We start from the raw sequence: 14,674 nt of genomic DNA on the forward strand, positions 1-14,674 counted from the left end.
TTATAATGCCACGAGGGAGAGGCCAAGTGATATAAACGTAGGGTTTACCCGTCAACTGTGGCACTGCCGCCACAAATCTAGAAGACAGTGTTGTTCTAGAAAACCCTGAAGTAGTGAACTATTAATGAACTACTGAACGAATGAACTACATTAGTAGCATTTGCGACGCATTGCAAGCCTGTAGATCTGGTATTTTTAACGAACCATTTTAATGTAGAGTAGAAAACAGAAAAGTCACTAGTAGCCTTGAGGGACTCCGGTTAACCATGTACAGGGTCTAAGTGGTGCTGCAGCAGCTACATGGTCGCCTCCATAATAAGCTCACTGTAATCGATCTCATTAAAATGAGAATAAAATGCTCTACTCACTGCAGGAACACATGCTCCTGATGCACGTGAAATAATGTTTATAGAAACTCTGAATGTAAAATGAGAAACCTCTGACTCATAAAATGCTTTGCATAATTCAGATAATAGTGGCAATGTAAAAAAGCTTTGGAGGTCCAATGAACCCCATACATGAACTCAAAAGAAACACGTTCCAGTATCAGATGATCCATTAACAAATATAATTTCACGCATGAAATCTCACCTTAGGGGGATTCCGCAAAGCACCACTCAAATAAAGATTCAACACAAAGAAAGCACAAGACAAAGAGACTTAGAATAGAGGACGCAGCATTGTTTGATATTAGTATCTGTGTATCGCTCCCAATCAACAGCAGGGGCCAATGAGTTAGTATATATTAATACCAATATATAATCTCTGTCGGGTGGAAACCTCATATTATGTCCAAAATTGTTACTTTTCAGGATTCAAATAAAAAAATAGCAAAAGTGGCAGATCGACAAGCTCAAAACGTTGCTACTTTTGATACTTTTGTGTGATGTTGTAGGAGGATCGTTAATTTACGACAAAACACAAAAAGAATATGGAGACGAGAGATTTCTGCCCGACAGCAACGATATACATTCATCATGAACCTGGTTCTGCTCGAGCTTTCTAATCCCGTTAAAGGGGAGTTTCTCCTTGACACTGAAATGTTAGGTTCCTGCTGCAAAGTGTCTTGAGACAAGTTGCCGTGATTTGGTACTATCATAAAACTGAATTGAATGGAATTGAACACAGGGGACTGCTAGAGACAAAGCATTGGTGGAAGTAGCAAAACCAGAATATAAAAATATTCTGTTAAAAGTAAAAGGTAATTTAGTACAAGAGTATTGGCATCAGACTATACCAAACAGTACCAAAGTAAGAGTACTCAAAGTTTTAAAAAATTTGTCAAACATTTTCGAAAATAGCAGATCTACAAGCTCACAACATGTCACGGTGCGACACATGAGCTTGTAGATCGTCTATTTTCGAGTAGAAAAAGTACAAAATAAGTTGCTAATGCATGTTTTGTATTATAAGTAGGGCTGGGATTTTAACTGATTAATTTTGATTAATTAATTACAGAAAATTAGCGATTAAAAAACATCATCGCATTTTTATCGTCCTTAGTTTTTGCACCACAGAATCTTTCTCACTTGACGAGTTTGTTTGTCATCAATTACCAGAGAAACCAGAGAGGTTGTTTTGGTAGCGTGGCTACAGTATGTACAGTACACATACAGGCAACTTCGTTTTTTTTTTCTTGTTTTGCTAACACACTCACATACATACATGTTCAGTATCACTTTCTCCCCTCTCTTCTGTCTTCCTCTCCTCTGCAGTTGGGCCTTTGTTTGGGAGGGGTTGGAGTTTAGAGTGGTTGAGGTGGAGACTGAGAGGCTAATCGGTCCTCAAAAAGGGCTAAAGTTGATGAGCCTATGGGGGGGGGGTCTGAGTGTTCAGCAGCAACCTCCGGAAGAAGGCTTGACGGTGGTTCCAGGGGTTATCTTAACATTGGACTTCTCGTTGCCCCCTGCCGTGGCCCCGGGGCCCATCCTCTTCTTGATCTCAGCAGCCATGGTCATGAAGGCCTGCTCCACATTGGTGGCATTCTTGACACTGGTTTCCAAGAACGGGATGCCCAGGGAGTCTGCAAACTCCTTAGCTGTTGTGTAATCCACCACCTTCTTTGTTGTCAGGTCACATTTATTCCCCACCAACAGCTTGTTGACATTTTCACTGGCATAGTGGTCAATTTCTTGTAGCCACTGTTTGACATTGTGGAAAGACTCCTGGTCTGTGACATCGTACACTACGATGATACCGTGAGCGCCTCTGAAGTAGCTGGATGTGATCGAACGAAACCTCTCCTCACCCGCTGTGTCCCAGATCTGAAGTTTGATGGTCTTTCCATCTAATTCTATGGTTCGTATTTTGAAGTCCACACCGATAGTGCTAATGTGGCAATCTGTGTACGTGTCGTCTGCAAATCGGAGTAGAAGGCAAGATTTTCCAACGCCAGAGTCACCAATGAGGAGTAGCTTGAGTAAATAGTCATATTCGGGATCCATCTTGGTCTTGTCGTACGGTCAGAGGTTGCTATGGTTGAGGTTAACAGCTGTATGTTGTCGGTAGCCAAACGTCCGTATATGTAGATATCAAACCCGCTGACTCATTGTGACATCATCATTCAAACCCGCTGACTCATTGTGACATCATCATTCAAACCCGTTGACTCATTGTGACATCATCATGACGATAGGGGTAAACACAGCTGAACTGTAAAAGCCATATTTGTTATCAGTAAGGGGCATCAGGCGCAAACAAATGAGTCAGCTCCATTTATGGGCACAAAAGTGGGCATGCCCATATATGGGCATATTTTTTTCTTCTTTTTTTTTTCTTTCTTTTTTTCCAATATATAGGAGCTTTATTCAACAATTATGAAAACTTAAAACAAACAAGACTCTTTTTTTCCAATATATAGGAGCTTTATTCAACAATTATGAAAACTTAAAACAAACAAGACCGATGGGACAAGAATCTTTGGCTGGGGTTACATCATCTTCTTGAAATTTGTTATGGCTTCGTTCACCTTTTCCAGTTCTACTTGGCTCTGTCGCATCTTCTCTGCATCCAGCTCCTGGACTTTGATGGGAACCTTCTCCTTATAATCACTCTTGGCCAACTTCTCTGTCAGCTTGTCCATTTGCTTCTCCAGGTCACCTTTCTTGGCGGTCAGTTTAGATACCTCCTTCTCCACGTCAATGATACCCTTGAGCATGAGGTTGACGGTGCATCTGTCTGAGGCGATGGCCACGGCACAGCCCTCTGGGACAGCCTGGTCTCCTGTCAGGGGGATGACAGCCTGAGAGTAGGACAGGGTCTGGATCTGCAGACTGTACTTCTGCACCAGGGACGCCGTCTCTCCGTCTATACACTGGAGATAACAGTCAGCTCGTGTCTCGGTCAGGTTGTAGTCTACCCTGAGTGAACGAATGGTCTTGACCACGGTCTTCACAAACTCCATGTGACGGTCCACCTCGTCACTCTGCCAGCAGAACTCGTCGGTGTCGGGGTAGGACGTGACGGAGATGCTAGGGGGGTTGTCCTGGGGTCGTCGCCGGGGTAACCTCTGGAAGAGCTCTTCGGAAACGAAGGGCATGATGGGAGCGAGGAGGCGTAGGCCCACCTCCAGGCAGGTGTAGAGGGTCTGTCTGCAAACCAGGGCCTGCCTCTGGCAGGCACCGTCCTCCTCCGCCTTACTGAACACTGGCTTCACACTCTCCAGGTAGACGTCGCAGAGCTCGTACCACCAGAAATTGTAGATGGCTGTGGTGATGCCGGGGAAGTCGTAGGCCCGGAAGCCCGCGCCGCACAGAGACACGGCCGCACACAGCCGGGAGAGGATCCACCTGTCTGTCACGTTCTCCTCTCCACATAGCTGGGCTTCCTCTGAAGGCACAAAGTTGTCCCCCAGTGTCTTCATGGCAAACTTGACAGCGTTCCAGAGTTTGTTGCAGAAGCGACGGTAGCCAAGGATACGGTTGACATCCAAGTTGATGTCCCTGCCTTGGCTCGCGTAGGCGCACAGGGCGAAACGCAGGGCATCGGTGCCACACTCCGGAATTCCACTGGGGTAGTCGGACTTCTGACCCTGTTTGGCTTTCTCTATCTCCACCGGATCCAAGTTACTCTCCGTTAACTGGGCGTAGAGACCCTCCAGGGAGATCCCGGTGATAACATCCAGAGGGTCGATGACGTTCCCTAGGGATTTGCTCATCTTCCTCCCATGGGCGTCCCTCACCACAGCGTGCAGATACACCTCTCTGAAGGGCAGCTTGCCAGTGAGTTTGAGGCCCATCATGACCATGCGAGCCACCCAGAAGAACAGGATGTCATGACCCGTCTCCAGCAGGGTTCCTGGGTAGAAGACGTTCAGGTCCTGTGTCTCATTGGGCCATCCGAAGATAGAGAAAGGGAAAATCCCAGAGGAGAACCAGGTGTCCAACACATCTTCATCCTGCCTGAGGGAGATCTTGTCGGGGGATATGTTGAAGCGTTTGGCTGCCTTCTCCCTGGCCTCCTCCTCGGTCCTCCCACTCACCCAGTAATGGCCGTCCATGTCCTCTCCTGGTTTCACAGACGGGTCGCTGACGGTGACAAAGTAGGCAGGGATCCTGTGGCCCCACCACAGCTGGCGAGAGATACACCAGTCTCTGATGTTGTCCAGCCAGTTGAACCAGGTCTTGAGGTGGTGGTCTGGGATGATCTTGAGGTGGCCCTCTCTGACGGCGTCCGCTGCTTGCTTGCCCATGTCTGCACAGTTGACATACCACTGTGGCTTCAGCAGGGGCTCCACGATGTCCTTAGAACGACTGCATACTGGTACAACCATCGGGTTGTCTTTGATCTCTTTGAATTGGCCCAGGCCCTTCAGAGCCTGCAGCACTGCCTTCCTGGCATCAAAACGCTTCATACCCAAGAACGGAGCGGGTACGTTGATGAGTAGCCCATTCTCATCCAGGATGTTGATGAAGGCCAGGTTGTGTCTCACTCCCACATCGTAGTCATTGTGGTCGTGAGCTGGAGTGATCTTCACAGCACCTGTTCCAAAGTTAATGTCCACAAAGTTGTCAAAAACAACGGGCATCTTGCGGTCGCAGAAGGGGTGTTGTACCATCTTGCCCTTCAGGTGTTGGTACCTGGGGTCATCAGGGTGGACCGCTACAGCAGAGTCTCCCAGCATGGTCTCAATACGAGTGGTGGCCACAATCACCTCCTCATCAGATCCATCGATCTTGTAGGAGAAGGAGACCAGCACTCCAAATTCTACTTTCTCCTTGTACCCAGGAACAGGCAGCAGAGTCCTGCCTGTCAACTCCCTCTTGTCCACCTCAATGTCAGAAATGGCAGAGTTGAGCGTGCAGGACCAGTTGACCAGCCTCTTGCTTCTGTAGATGACTCCCTCCTCATGCATACGGACGAACGCCTCCTGGACAGCGTAGGAAAGTTTATCGTCCATGGTGAAACAGGCTCTGTCCCAGTCCAGAGAGGAGCCCAGCTTCATCAGCTGGTGATAGATACGGTCTCCCTTTTCGTTCTTCCACTTCCAGACTTCCTGGATGAAGCCGTCTCTGCCCAGGTCATGGCGGGACATGCCTCGCTCTCTCATCAGCTTCTTCTCGACCACCACCTGGGTGGCGATGCCAGCGTGGTCACAGCCAGGGTTCCACAGTGTGGTCTCCCCTCGCATCCTGTGCCATCTGGTCAAACAGTCCTGAATGGCGTTGGTGAGGGCATGACCCAGGTGGAGAGATCCGGTCACATTGGGCGGAGGGATACACATCATGAAGACACCTCGAGGGTTTGGCTCAGAAATATTCTTCCTACCATACTCGGGCTTGAAGAATCCCTGTTTTTCCCACCAGGGGTACCAGGCAGCCTCCACATACTGCGGACTGTAGGCATCAGGAAGAGGGCTGGCAACGTCTTTCTTCTCTCCGGGTGGGGTAGGGATGTCGTATGTGATCACTCCCAGTTCCTTCTTCTCAGGCTTGGCCTTTTTCTCCGCCTGTGGCTGCTTCTTCTTTTCCTCCATCTCCTTCTGCTTCTGCTGGAACTTCTCCATCTTCTCTCTCCTCTTTGCGTCTTTTTTCAGCTGGGCTTCAGTCTTTGGTGGACCATTGACAGCAGCATCTTCAGTAGAATCAGCAGCAGGACAGGCATTAGCAGCAGCAGCAGCAGTATTGCTCTTGGGTGTAACTGGCACCATCTTCTCACACAGACTAATCTTTCCCAAGACGGGATCCATCTTGGTCTTGTCGTACGGTCAGAGGTTGCTATGGTTGAGGTTAACAGCTGTATGTTGTCGGTAGCCAAACGTCCGTATATGTAGATATCAAACCCGCTGACTCATTGTGACATCATCATTCAAACCCGCTGACTCATTGTGACATCATCATTCAAACCCGTTGACTCATTGTGACATCATCATGACGATAGGGGTAAACACAGCTGAACTGTAAAAGCCATATTTGTTATCAGTAAGGGGCATCAGGCGCAAACAAATGAGTCAGCTCCATTTATGGGCACAAAAGTGGGCATGCCCATATATGGGCATATTTTTTTCTTTCTTTTTTTTCCTTTTTTTTTTCCCAATATATAGGAGCTTTATTCAACAATTATGAAAACTTAAAACAAACAAGACCGATGGGACAAGAATCTTTGGCTGGGGTTACATCATCTTCTTGAAATTTGTTATGGCTTCGTTCACCTTTTCCAGTTCTACTTGGCTCTGTCGCATCCAGCTCGCATCCAGCTCCTGGACTTTGATGGGAACCTTCTCCTTATAATCACTCTTGGCCAACTTCTCTGTCAGCTTGTCCATTCGCTTCTCCAGGTCACCTTTCTTGGCGGTCAGTTTAGATACCTCCTTCTCCACGTCAATGATACCCTTGAGCATGAGGTTGACGGTGCATCTGTCTGAGGCGATGGCCACGGCACAGCCCTCTGGGACAGCCTCGTCTCCTGTCAGGGGGATGACAGCCTGAGAGTAGGACAGGGTCTGGATCTGCAGACTGTACTTCTGCACCAGGGACGCCGTCTCTCCGTCTATACACTGGAGATAACAGTCAGCTCGTGTCTCGGTCAGGTTGTAGTCTACCCTGAGTGAACGAATGGTCTTGACCACGGTCTTCACAAACTCCATGTGACGGTCCACCTCGTCACTCTGCCAGCAGAACTCGTCGGTGTCGGGGTAGGACGTGACGGAGATGCTAGGGGGGTTGTCCTGGGGTCGTCGCCGGGGTAACCTCTGGAAGAGCTCTTCGGAAACGAAGGGCATGATGGGAGCGAGGAGGCGTAGGCCCACCTCCAGGCAGGTGTAGAGGGTCTGTCTGCAAACCAGGGCCTGCCTCTGGCAGGCACCGTCCTCCTCCGCCTTACTGAACATTGGCTTCACACTCTCCAGGTAGACGTCGCAGAGCTCGTACCACCAGAAATTGTAGATGGCTGTGGTGATGCCCGGGAAGTCGTAGGCCCGGAAGCCCGCACCGCACAGAGACACGGCCGCACACAGCCGGGAGAGGATCCACCTGTCTGTCACGCTCTCCTCTCCACATAGCTGGGCTTCCTCTGAAGGCACAAAGTTGTCCCCCTGTGTCTTCATGGCAAACTTGACAGCGTTCCAGAGTTTGTTGCAGAAGCGACGGTAGCCAAGGATACGGTTGACATCCAAGTTGATGTCCCTGCCTTGGCTCGCGTAGGCGCACAGGGCGAAACGCAGGGCATCGGTGCCACACTCCGGAATTCCACTGGGGTAGTCGGACTTCTGACCCTGTTTGGCTTTCTCTATCTCCACCGGATCCAAGTTACTCTCCGTTAACTGGGCGTAGAGACCCTCCAGGGAGATCCCGGTGATAACATCCAGAGGGTCGATGACGTTCCCTAGGGATTTGCTCATCTTCCTCCCATGGGCGTCCCTCACCACAGCGTGCAGATACACCTCTCTGAAGGGCAGCTTGCCAGTGAGTTTGAGGCCCATCATGACCATGCGAGCCACCCAGAAGAACAGGATGTCATGACCCGTCTCCAGCAGGGTTCCTGGGTAGAAGACGTTCAGGTCCTGTGTCTCATTGGGCCATCCGAAGATAGAGAAAGGGAAAATCCCAGAGGAGAACCAGGTGTCCAACACATCTTCATCCTGCCTGAGGGAGATCTTGTCGGGGGATATGTTGAAGCGTTTGGCTGCCTTCTCCCTGGCCTCCTCCTCGGTCCTCCCACTCACCCAGTAATGGCCGTCCATGTCCTCTCCTGGTTTCACAGACGGGTCGCTGACGGTGACAAAGTAGGCAGGGATCCTGTGGCCCCACCACAGCTGGCGAGAGATACACCAGTCTCTGATGTTGTCCAGCCAGTTGAACCAGGTCTTGAGGTGGTGGTCTGGGATGATCTTGAGGTGGCCCTCTCTGACGGCGTCCGCTGCTTGCTTGCCCATGTCTGCACAGTTGACATACCACTGTGGCTTCAGCAGGGGCTCCACGATGTCCTTAGAACGACTGCATACTGGTACAACCATCGGGTTGTCTTTGATCTCTTTGAATTGGCCCAGGCCCTTCAGAGCCTGCAGCACTGCCTTCCTGGCATCAAAACGCTTCATACCCAAGAACGGAGCGGGTACGTTGATGAGTAGCCCATTCTCATCCAGGATGTTGATGAAGGCCAGGTTGTGTCTCACTCCCACATCGTAGTCATTGTGGTCGTGAGCTGGAGTGATCTTCACAGCACCTGTTCCAAAGTTAATGTCCACAAAGTTGTCAAAAACAACGGGCATCTTGCGGTCGCAGAAGGGGTGTTGTACCATCTTGCCCTTCAGGTGTTGGTACCTGGGGTCATCAGGGTGGACCGCTACAGCAGAGTCTCCCAGCATGGTCTCAATACGAGTGGTGGCCACAATCACCTCCTCATCAGATCCATCGATCTTGTAGGAGAAGGAGATCAGCACTCCAAATTCTACTTTCTCCTTGTACCCAGGAACAGGCAGCAGAGTCCTGCCTGTCAACTCCCTCTTGTCCACCTCAATGTCAGAAATGGCAGAGTTGAGCGTGCAGGACCAGTTGACCAGCCTCTTGCTTCTGTAGATGACTCCCTCCTCATGCATACGGACGAACGCCTCCTGGACAGCGTAGGAAAGTTTATCGTCCATGGTGAAACAGGCTCTGTCCCAGTCCAGAGAGGAGCCCAGCTTCATCAGCTGGTGATAGATACGGTCTCCCTTTTCGTTCTTCCACTTCCAGACTTCCTGGATGAAGCCGTCTCTGCCCAGGTCATGGCGGGACATGCCTCGCTCTCTCATCAGCTTCTTCTCGACCACCACCTGGGTGGCGATGCCAGCGTGGTCACAGCCAGGGTTCCACAGTGTGGTCTCCCCTCGCATCCTGTGCCATCTGGTCAAACAGTCCTGAATGGCGTTGGTGAGGGCATGACCCAGGTGGAGAGATCCGGTCACATTGGGCGGAGGGATACACATCATGAAGACACCTCGAGGGTTTGGCTCAGAAATATTCTTCCTCCCATACTCGGGCTTGAAGAATCCCTGTTTTTCCCACCAGGGGTACCAGGCAGCCTCCACATACTGCGGACTGTAGGCATCAGGAAGAGGGCTGGCAACGTCTTTCTTCTCTCCGGGTGGGGTAGGGATGTCGTATGTGATCACTCCCAGTTCCTTCTTCTCAGGCTTGGCCTTTTTCTCCGCCTGTGGCTGCTTCTTCTTTTCCTCCATCTCCTTCTGCTTCTGCTGGAACTTCTCCATCTTCTCTCTCCTCTTTGCGTCTTTTTTCAGCTGGGCTTCAGTCTTTGGTGGACCATTGACAGCAGCATCTTCAGTAGAATCAGCAGCAGGACAGGCATTAGCAGCAGCAGCAGCAGTATTGCTCTTGGGTGCAACTGGCACCATCTTCTCACACAGACTAATCTTTCCCAAGACCTTGACAAACTGAGGCTGGTTGACGCAGGTCAGGAACCACCGGGTGACGTTACAGAGGACCTTTCTATCTGTGAATGAATCAGTAAGAGACGTCAGCTTATGTTAGCCACAGAGACGCACATGAGCCGCTGTCTGACGCAATGGACCAAGCATACTGATGACATCAGGGATCTCCACATATGGGCATAAAAGGGAAAAGGCCTGACCGATACAGAGATCTCCATATATGGGCATATCAGCATACCCATATATGGGCACACACTGATGACATCATGGATCTCCATATATGGGCTTAAAAGGGACAAGGACTGACCGATACAGAGATCTATGGGCATTAAAAGGGAAAAGGACTGACCGATACAGAGATCTCCATATATGGGCATATCAGTTGGATCGTGTTGCGACGTAGGTGTGAGGGCCACGTAAAGCGGCCCGAACCTCTAGTGTAACTAGAATTCCCTGCTACAACAAGATGGGGTCTAATAAGGGGCGTGGCTTCATGTGGATCTGGTGTTCATGCTTCATCATTCATCTATTATGTAGAAAAAAACTATTCTACCGCCATTCGCCATTTGCTTCCTTCTGTAAGACTTGCCTCTAAAAGAGTCTAGTCAATGATGTAATCCATGCCCAAATTTGGGCAATCCGAGCCCCTTTGACTGGGATTTAAATAAAAGTAGAATATTTTCAAGTAGGCCTATATAACTTTGTGGATAAAATTGTGGGATTCTACATTAGCCTTGTGACAGTGTGCACACGAAGAGTGAGATCAACTCCCGACAGACAGACAGACAGACAGACAGTCAGACCTTCTTATAGACGTCTTATAGAGCCACAGTGTTAAAAACAAGCACTTCGGCAGAGAGCCTTCTTCAGAGTGTTTGTTTTATGTTTGTTAATCCCTCCTATGTCTGTATTCACATTCTAATTACTGCTACTGCTTAATTACCTTAACTGATGCAAAGTGTTGGGCTAGTCTGTGTTTATTTTACAATGAGGAATTGAATTTCTTATGTATTATCCTCTAAGTCTCTCGAGGAAAACTTAATTAGAAAGCATCTTAGAAACCGTTGTATGGGAAAAGAATGATGTTTATATGAACAAAAAAACACCTGTATTTAAAATGGGAAAACACAGGCATAAAATCGATTTGCATAATTCAAATTATACTTTAGATGCAAAGTTTAATTATGTGCTTCAAGCCTCACAGAATCATCCAATTTCCGGTGAAGGGACACCGGAATGCATCATTTCAAAGCACCAACCTCGGCTGAAGTGGTTGCAGGACTCGCGGCTCATATATGAATAATTCAATGCCCGCCCCCACCCAGAGCCCGGTTCTTCTCGTGGTTTCTTACCATTGTAGGGGAGTTTTCCCATGCCACTGAAACGTCTCTACTCTATGTGAGGTGCCTTGAGACAACTTGTGATTTGTCACTATGATAAAGTTGAATTGAATTGAAAACAAAGGACTTATGACCCCTATACACACAGCCTTCAGATAGATAGTCAATATCGCTATGCAGTTCACACTACACAACTCTCGTTCCTTACAGCTTTATTAGTTTGATTCATTTGTCTCTCGTCATTTGCATCATTTAGACCATTTGGGTCGACAATAATGATTTTCTGTAACTTTCAATCAACCAGAGGTTCTGGCCGCACTATTGCAGCCCTCATATCTAAACAGTGGTGTAAAGTAACTAAGTACATTTACTCAAGTATTGTACTTAAGTACACTTTTGAGGAATTTTTACTTCACTGGAGTATTTCCCATTTTCAGTACTTTTACTTCTACTCCACTACATCTCAGAGACAAATATTGTACTTTTACTCCACAACAATTATTTGAAAACGTTAGTTACTAGTTACTTTTCAGATATAAATTATGATATTATGAAACATACATGAACCACTTTAGCCCTATTTTATACTTAGGCTATTTGAAAATAGCCGATCTATAAGCTCACAACGCGTTGCGATGCGACACGTTGTGAGCTTGTAGATCTGCTATTGTCAAACATTGTAGTACTTTTACTTTTGGTACTTTAAGTACATTTTGATGCCAATATACTTATACTCAAATACATTTAGAATTCTGAACTTTTACTTAACTGTTAACTGTAACAGAGTATTTCTATATTGCAGTATTGGTACTTTTACTTAAGTAAATAATTTCAGTACTTTTTCCACCACTGCTCACATCTAGAGTACAGGCCGCTATGCGGCCCTCACACCTACGACACACCTCCGATCCGACTCCATGCCCATATATGGAGATCTCTGTATCTGTCAGTGCATGTCTCACGCCCCCTTTTGTGCCCATACATTTTACATTAACCACTTGAACCCTAGCATCCCTTTTGTGAGGAGAACTTTAGCCAAAAATAGCTGATCTACAAGCTCACAACGCCTCGCGTTGCGAGGCGTTGTGAGCTTGTAGATCGGCTATTTTTGGCAAAGACGTATAGGTGTAGAGGGGAAAAAGAGCAGACCAAGTAAAACATTTTTTTTAAATCTGAAACACTATTTTATACAATATAGAGGGGGTCCCTGCTTCATCTCTCTCTCATCTCTCTTCATCTCTCTCTCAGCGGGGCCAGAAAACATTGAAGACCCCTGCTCTAAGACAACAGGGGTTGAAGTGGTTAAGGAGCCCTGCAGCACAAACATTTCCAAATAGGCTACGCACTACGCAGTGCAGAGTTTTATAGACCATATTTAATGCAATATCAACATTGCCTCCAATATTTATGACACCTGAATGACCCATAATACACACAGCGAGCAAAGCCTCGGGGAACAAAGCCGAGTCAGATCGGGGGATTTCTCAGCGAGCGCCAAAAAAGGTCAGCGACAGGATAATCCGCGCTAAAAACGTACAGGCAGTAACAGGGTGAACTCGCAATAACACACACACACGCACACTGTAATTTGGAGTCTGCCTTTAACATTTTATTCCGTTGTGGCTGTGCTGATGCTTACAGACTATTCATGCGATAGCCCTGTTGAAAGGCTATCAAAACAATTGAACAATTTGCCTGCCTATCTGTTTGACTGAACCAGTGGTTCCCAAGCTGTTCCAGATCAGGGTTAGCGGTCCACCAATTTGACCACCACCACCAGCAAGGGATCAATCCAGTGACGTCATTAACACAGTGGTTCTCAACCTTTTCAGGCCGCGAGCCCCCAAAATAATCATATTTGAACTGGGGACCCCCACCCTGACAAACACTTGGAATTGTAGGAGTTGAGCCATTACATTTAGTTTGACTCAGTTCCACAGATAAATATTGTTTCTTTCTTAGGTCATATCTGGCCAATGTTCGACCATTTTTTTAATAGTATGTTGATTACTTTTGACACAGTAATGGTCTTAGTTTTCGGTTTTGTTTCTTAAGAAGCATTAAAAAGGTCTTAGTTAGTTCATCCAAAAAAGTACAGTTTTTGTCGCATTCCTAAGCCAATGATTTGATGACCGGAGACTCAAATGCAGGTCATTTGATTCTCCTACCGGAGACATTAGCATCTTTCCACCGGTCATCAAATTATTGGCTTCGGAATGTGACAAAAACAAAACAATCTCCATGAATTCAAGGCTTCATGGGGTGTGTATTTGATAGAAAATAAGTTTTTTTTTGGTTGAACTACTCCTTTAAGTTATCAAATTGTCACATTAGAAATGTGCAGATAGATACTAATATATAAGATACAGTGTCACTTACACTGTAAGTTTACTGTTGAGTGTTGCACATGAAGCAAATCATCTGGGGACCCCCAAAAACATTGGGCCAATGAGAGACCAATTAATTGAGCCAGTTCTTACAAGAGGTTCAGGCCGCTATGAGGCCCTCACAACTACGCCGCACTGCCGATACGACCGATATGTCTGAGTCATAGTGACGGGGCTTTGTCAGAGTACCTGTTGTAACTGTCTGTCTGTGTCCTTTTTGTGCCCATAAATGGAGATATCTGTCTGTCTACCTGTGTCTCTTTCATGCCCATATATGGAAATCTTTGTATCTGTATGGAGATCCCTGATGTAATCAGCATATGCCCATATATGGGCATATCGGTAGGATCAGCGGTTCTGGACAACTGGATATCTATATATGCCCATATATGGACATATCGGTTGGATCAGCGGCTCTGGACAACCGCGCGCATGTCCGAACTACTCGGCGGCGGTTAGCCGGGCACCGTACTCCATCGAGTTCTTTGTCAATGAGCACATCAACTTTGAAGTCGGTCGGTCCGATATATGCATAATGACCATATATCAGCATAATATATCGGCATAGCGATCGGATATGTGGCTCTGGACAACCGAAACTCCATATAACCCTCCACCCGCCCTCCCATTAGCCGAATGTAATATAGGATAACATGACCATATTTTGTTTCCAGAAAAAAAAATTGTTTAGTGATCTTGGGACATAATTCACCATGGGCTCTGTAAGGGGATTGGGTAGAGGTTTTGGGGTGACAACAAGGAAGAGGTGTGTGTGTGTTGTGTGTGCAACACTCGACACACACACACACACATGAATTTTAAGGAGACACGTGACATATTTAGGAAAAGTCAAGAAAGGGTGAGTGAGTGAGTGAGTGAGTGAGTGAGTGAGTGAGTGAGTGAGTGCAGAACTTTCAGTTTTTTTTTGTTATTCACTTCACACCTTTCCTTCAGTACTGGTGGTAGACAGTTATAATGAGTCAGATGTCTTCAAAGAGAATTATACGGTTCCAGAATCCCTTGTGTGTAATAATCTACCTCTCTCGTCTCTCATCCTTCTTTTGTTATTTTGTTGATCCATG

General features: G+C 47.3%; 3 protein-coding genes across 3 annotated transcripts; all 3 read right to left on the reverse strand.

Moving 5' to 3' along the window:
- Positions 1–1,783: 1,783 nt before the first annotated feature.
- LOC308098300 (ras-related protein ORAB-1-like) lies at positions 1,784–2,461 on the reverse strand. The gene has a single exon (XM_080446605.1). The coding sequence runs from the start codon at positions 2,442–2,444 to the stop codon at positions 1,833–1,835; it is 612 nt and encodes a 203-aa protein (XP_080302731.1). The 5' UTR covers positions 2,445–2,461; the 3' UTR covers positions 1,784–1,832.
- A 405-nt stretch (positions 2,462–2,866) lies between these two features.
- On the reverse strand, positions 2,867–6,166 carry LOC308099740 (valine--tRNA ligase-like). Its single transcript, XM_080448490.1, has one exon. The coding sequence runs from the start codon at positions 6,146–6,148 to the stop codon at positions 2,930–2,932; it is 3,219 nt and encodes a 1,072-aa protein (XP_080304616.1). The 5' UTR covers positions 6,149–6,166; the 3' UTR covers positions 2,867–2,929.
- Positions 6,167–6,610: 444 nt separating this feature from the next.
- LOC308099638 (valine--tRNA ligase-like) lies at positions 6,611–11,239 on the reverse strand (the record flags this gene model as incomplete). Its single annotated transcript, XM_080448375.1, has 2 exons — positions 6,611–9,927; positions 11,218–11,239. The coding sequence occupies 2 exons, from the start codon at positions 11,237–11,239 to the stop codon at positions 6,611–6,613; spliced, it is 3,339 nt and encodes a 1,112-aa protein (XP_080304501.1).
- Between the last annotated feature and the right edge of the window lie 3,435 nt (positions 11,240–14,674).

This window comes from Gymnoscopelus braueri, assembly GCF_963280865.1.
Source record: "Gymnoscopelus braueri genome assembly, chromosome: 13".
Lineage (NCBI taxonomy): Eukaryota > Metazoa > Chordata > Actinopteri > Myctophiformes > Myctophidae > Gymnoscopelus > Gymnoscopelus braueri.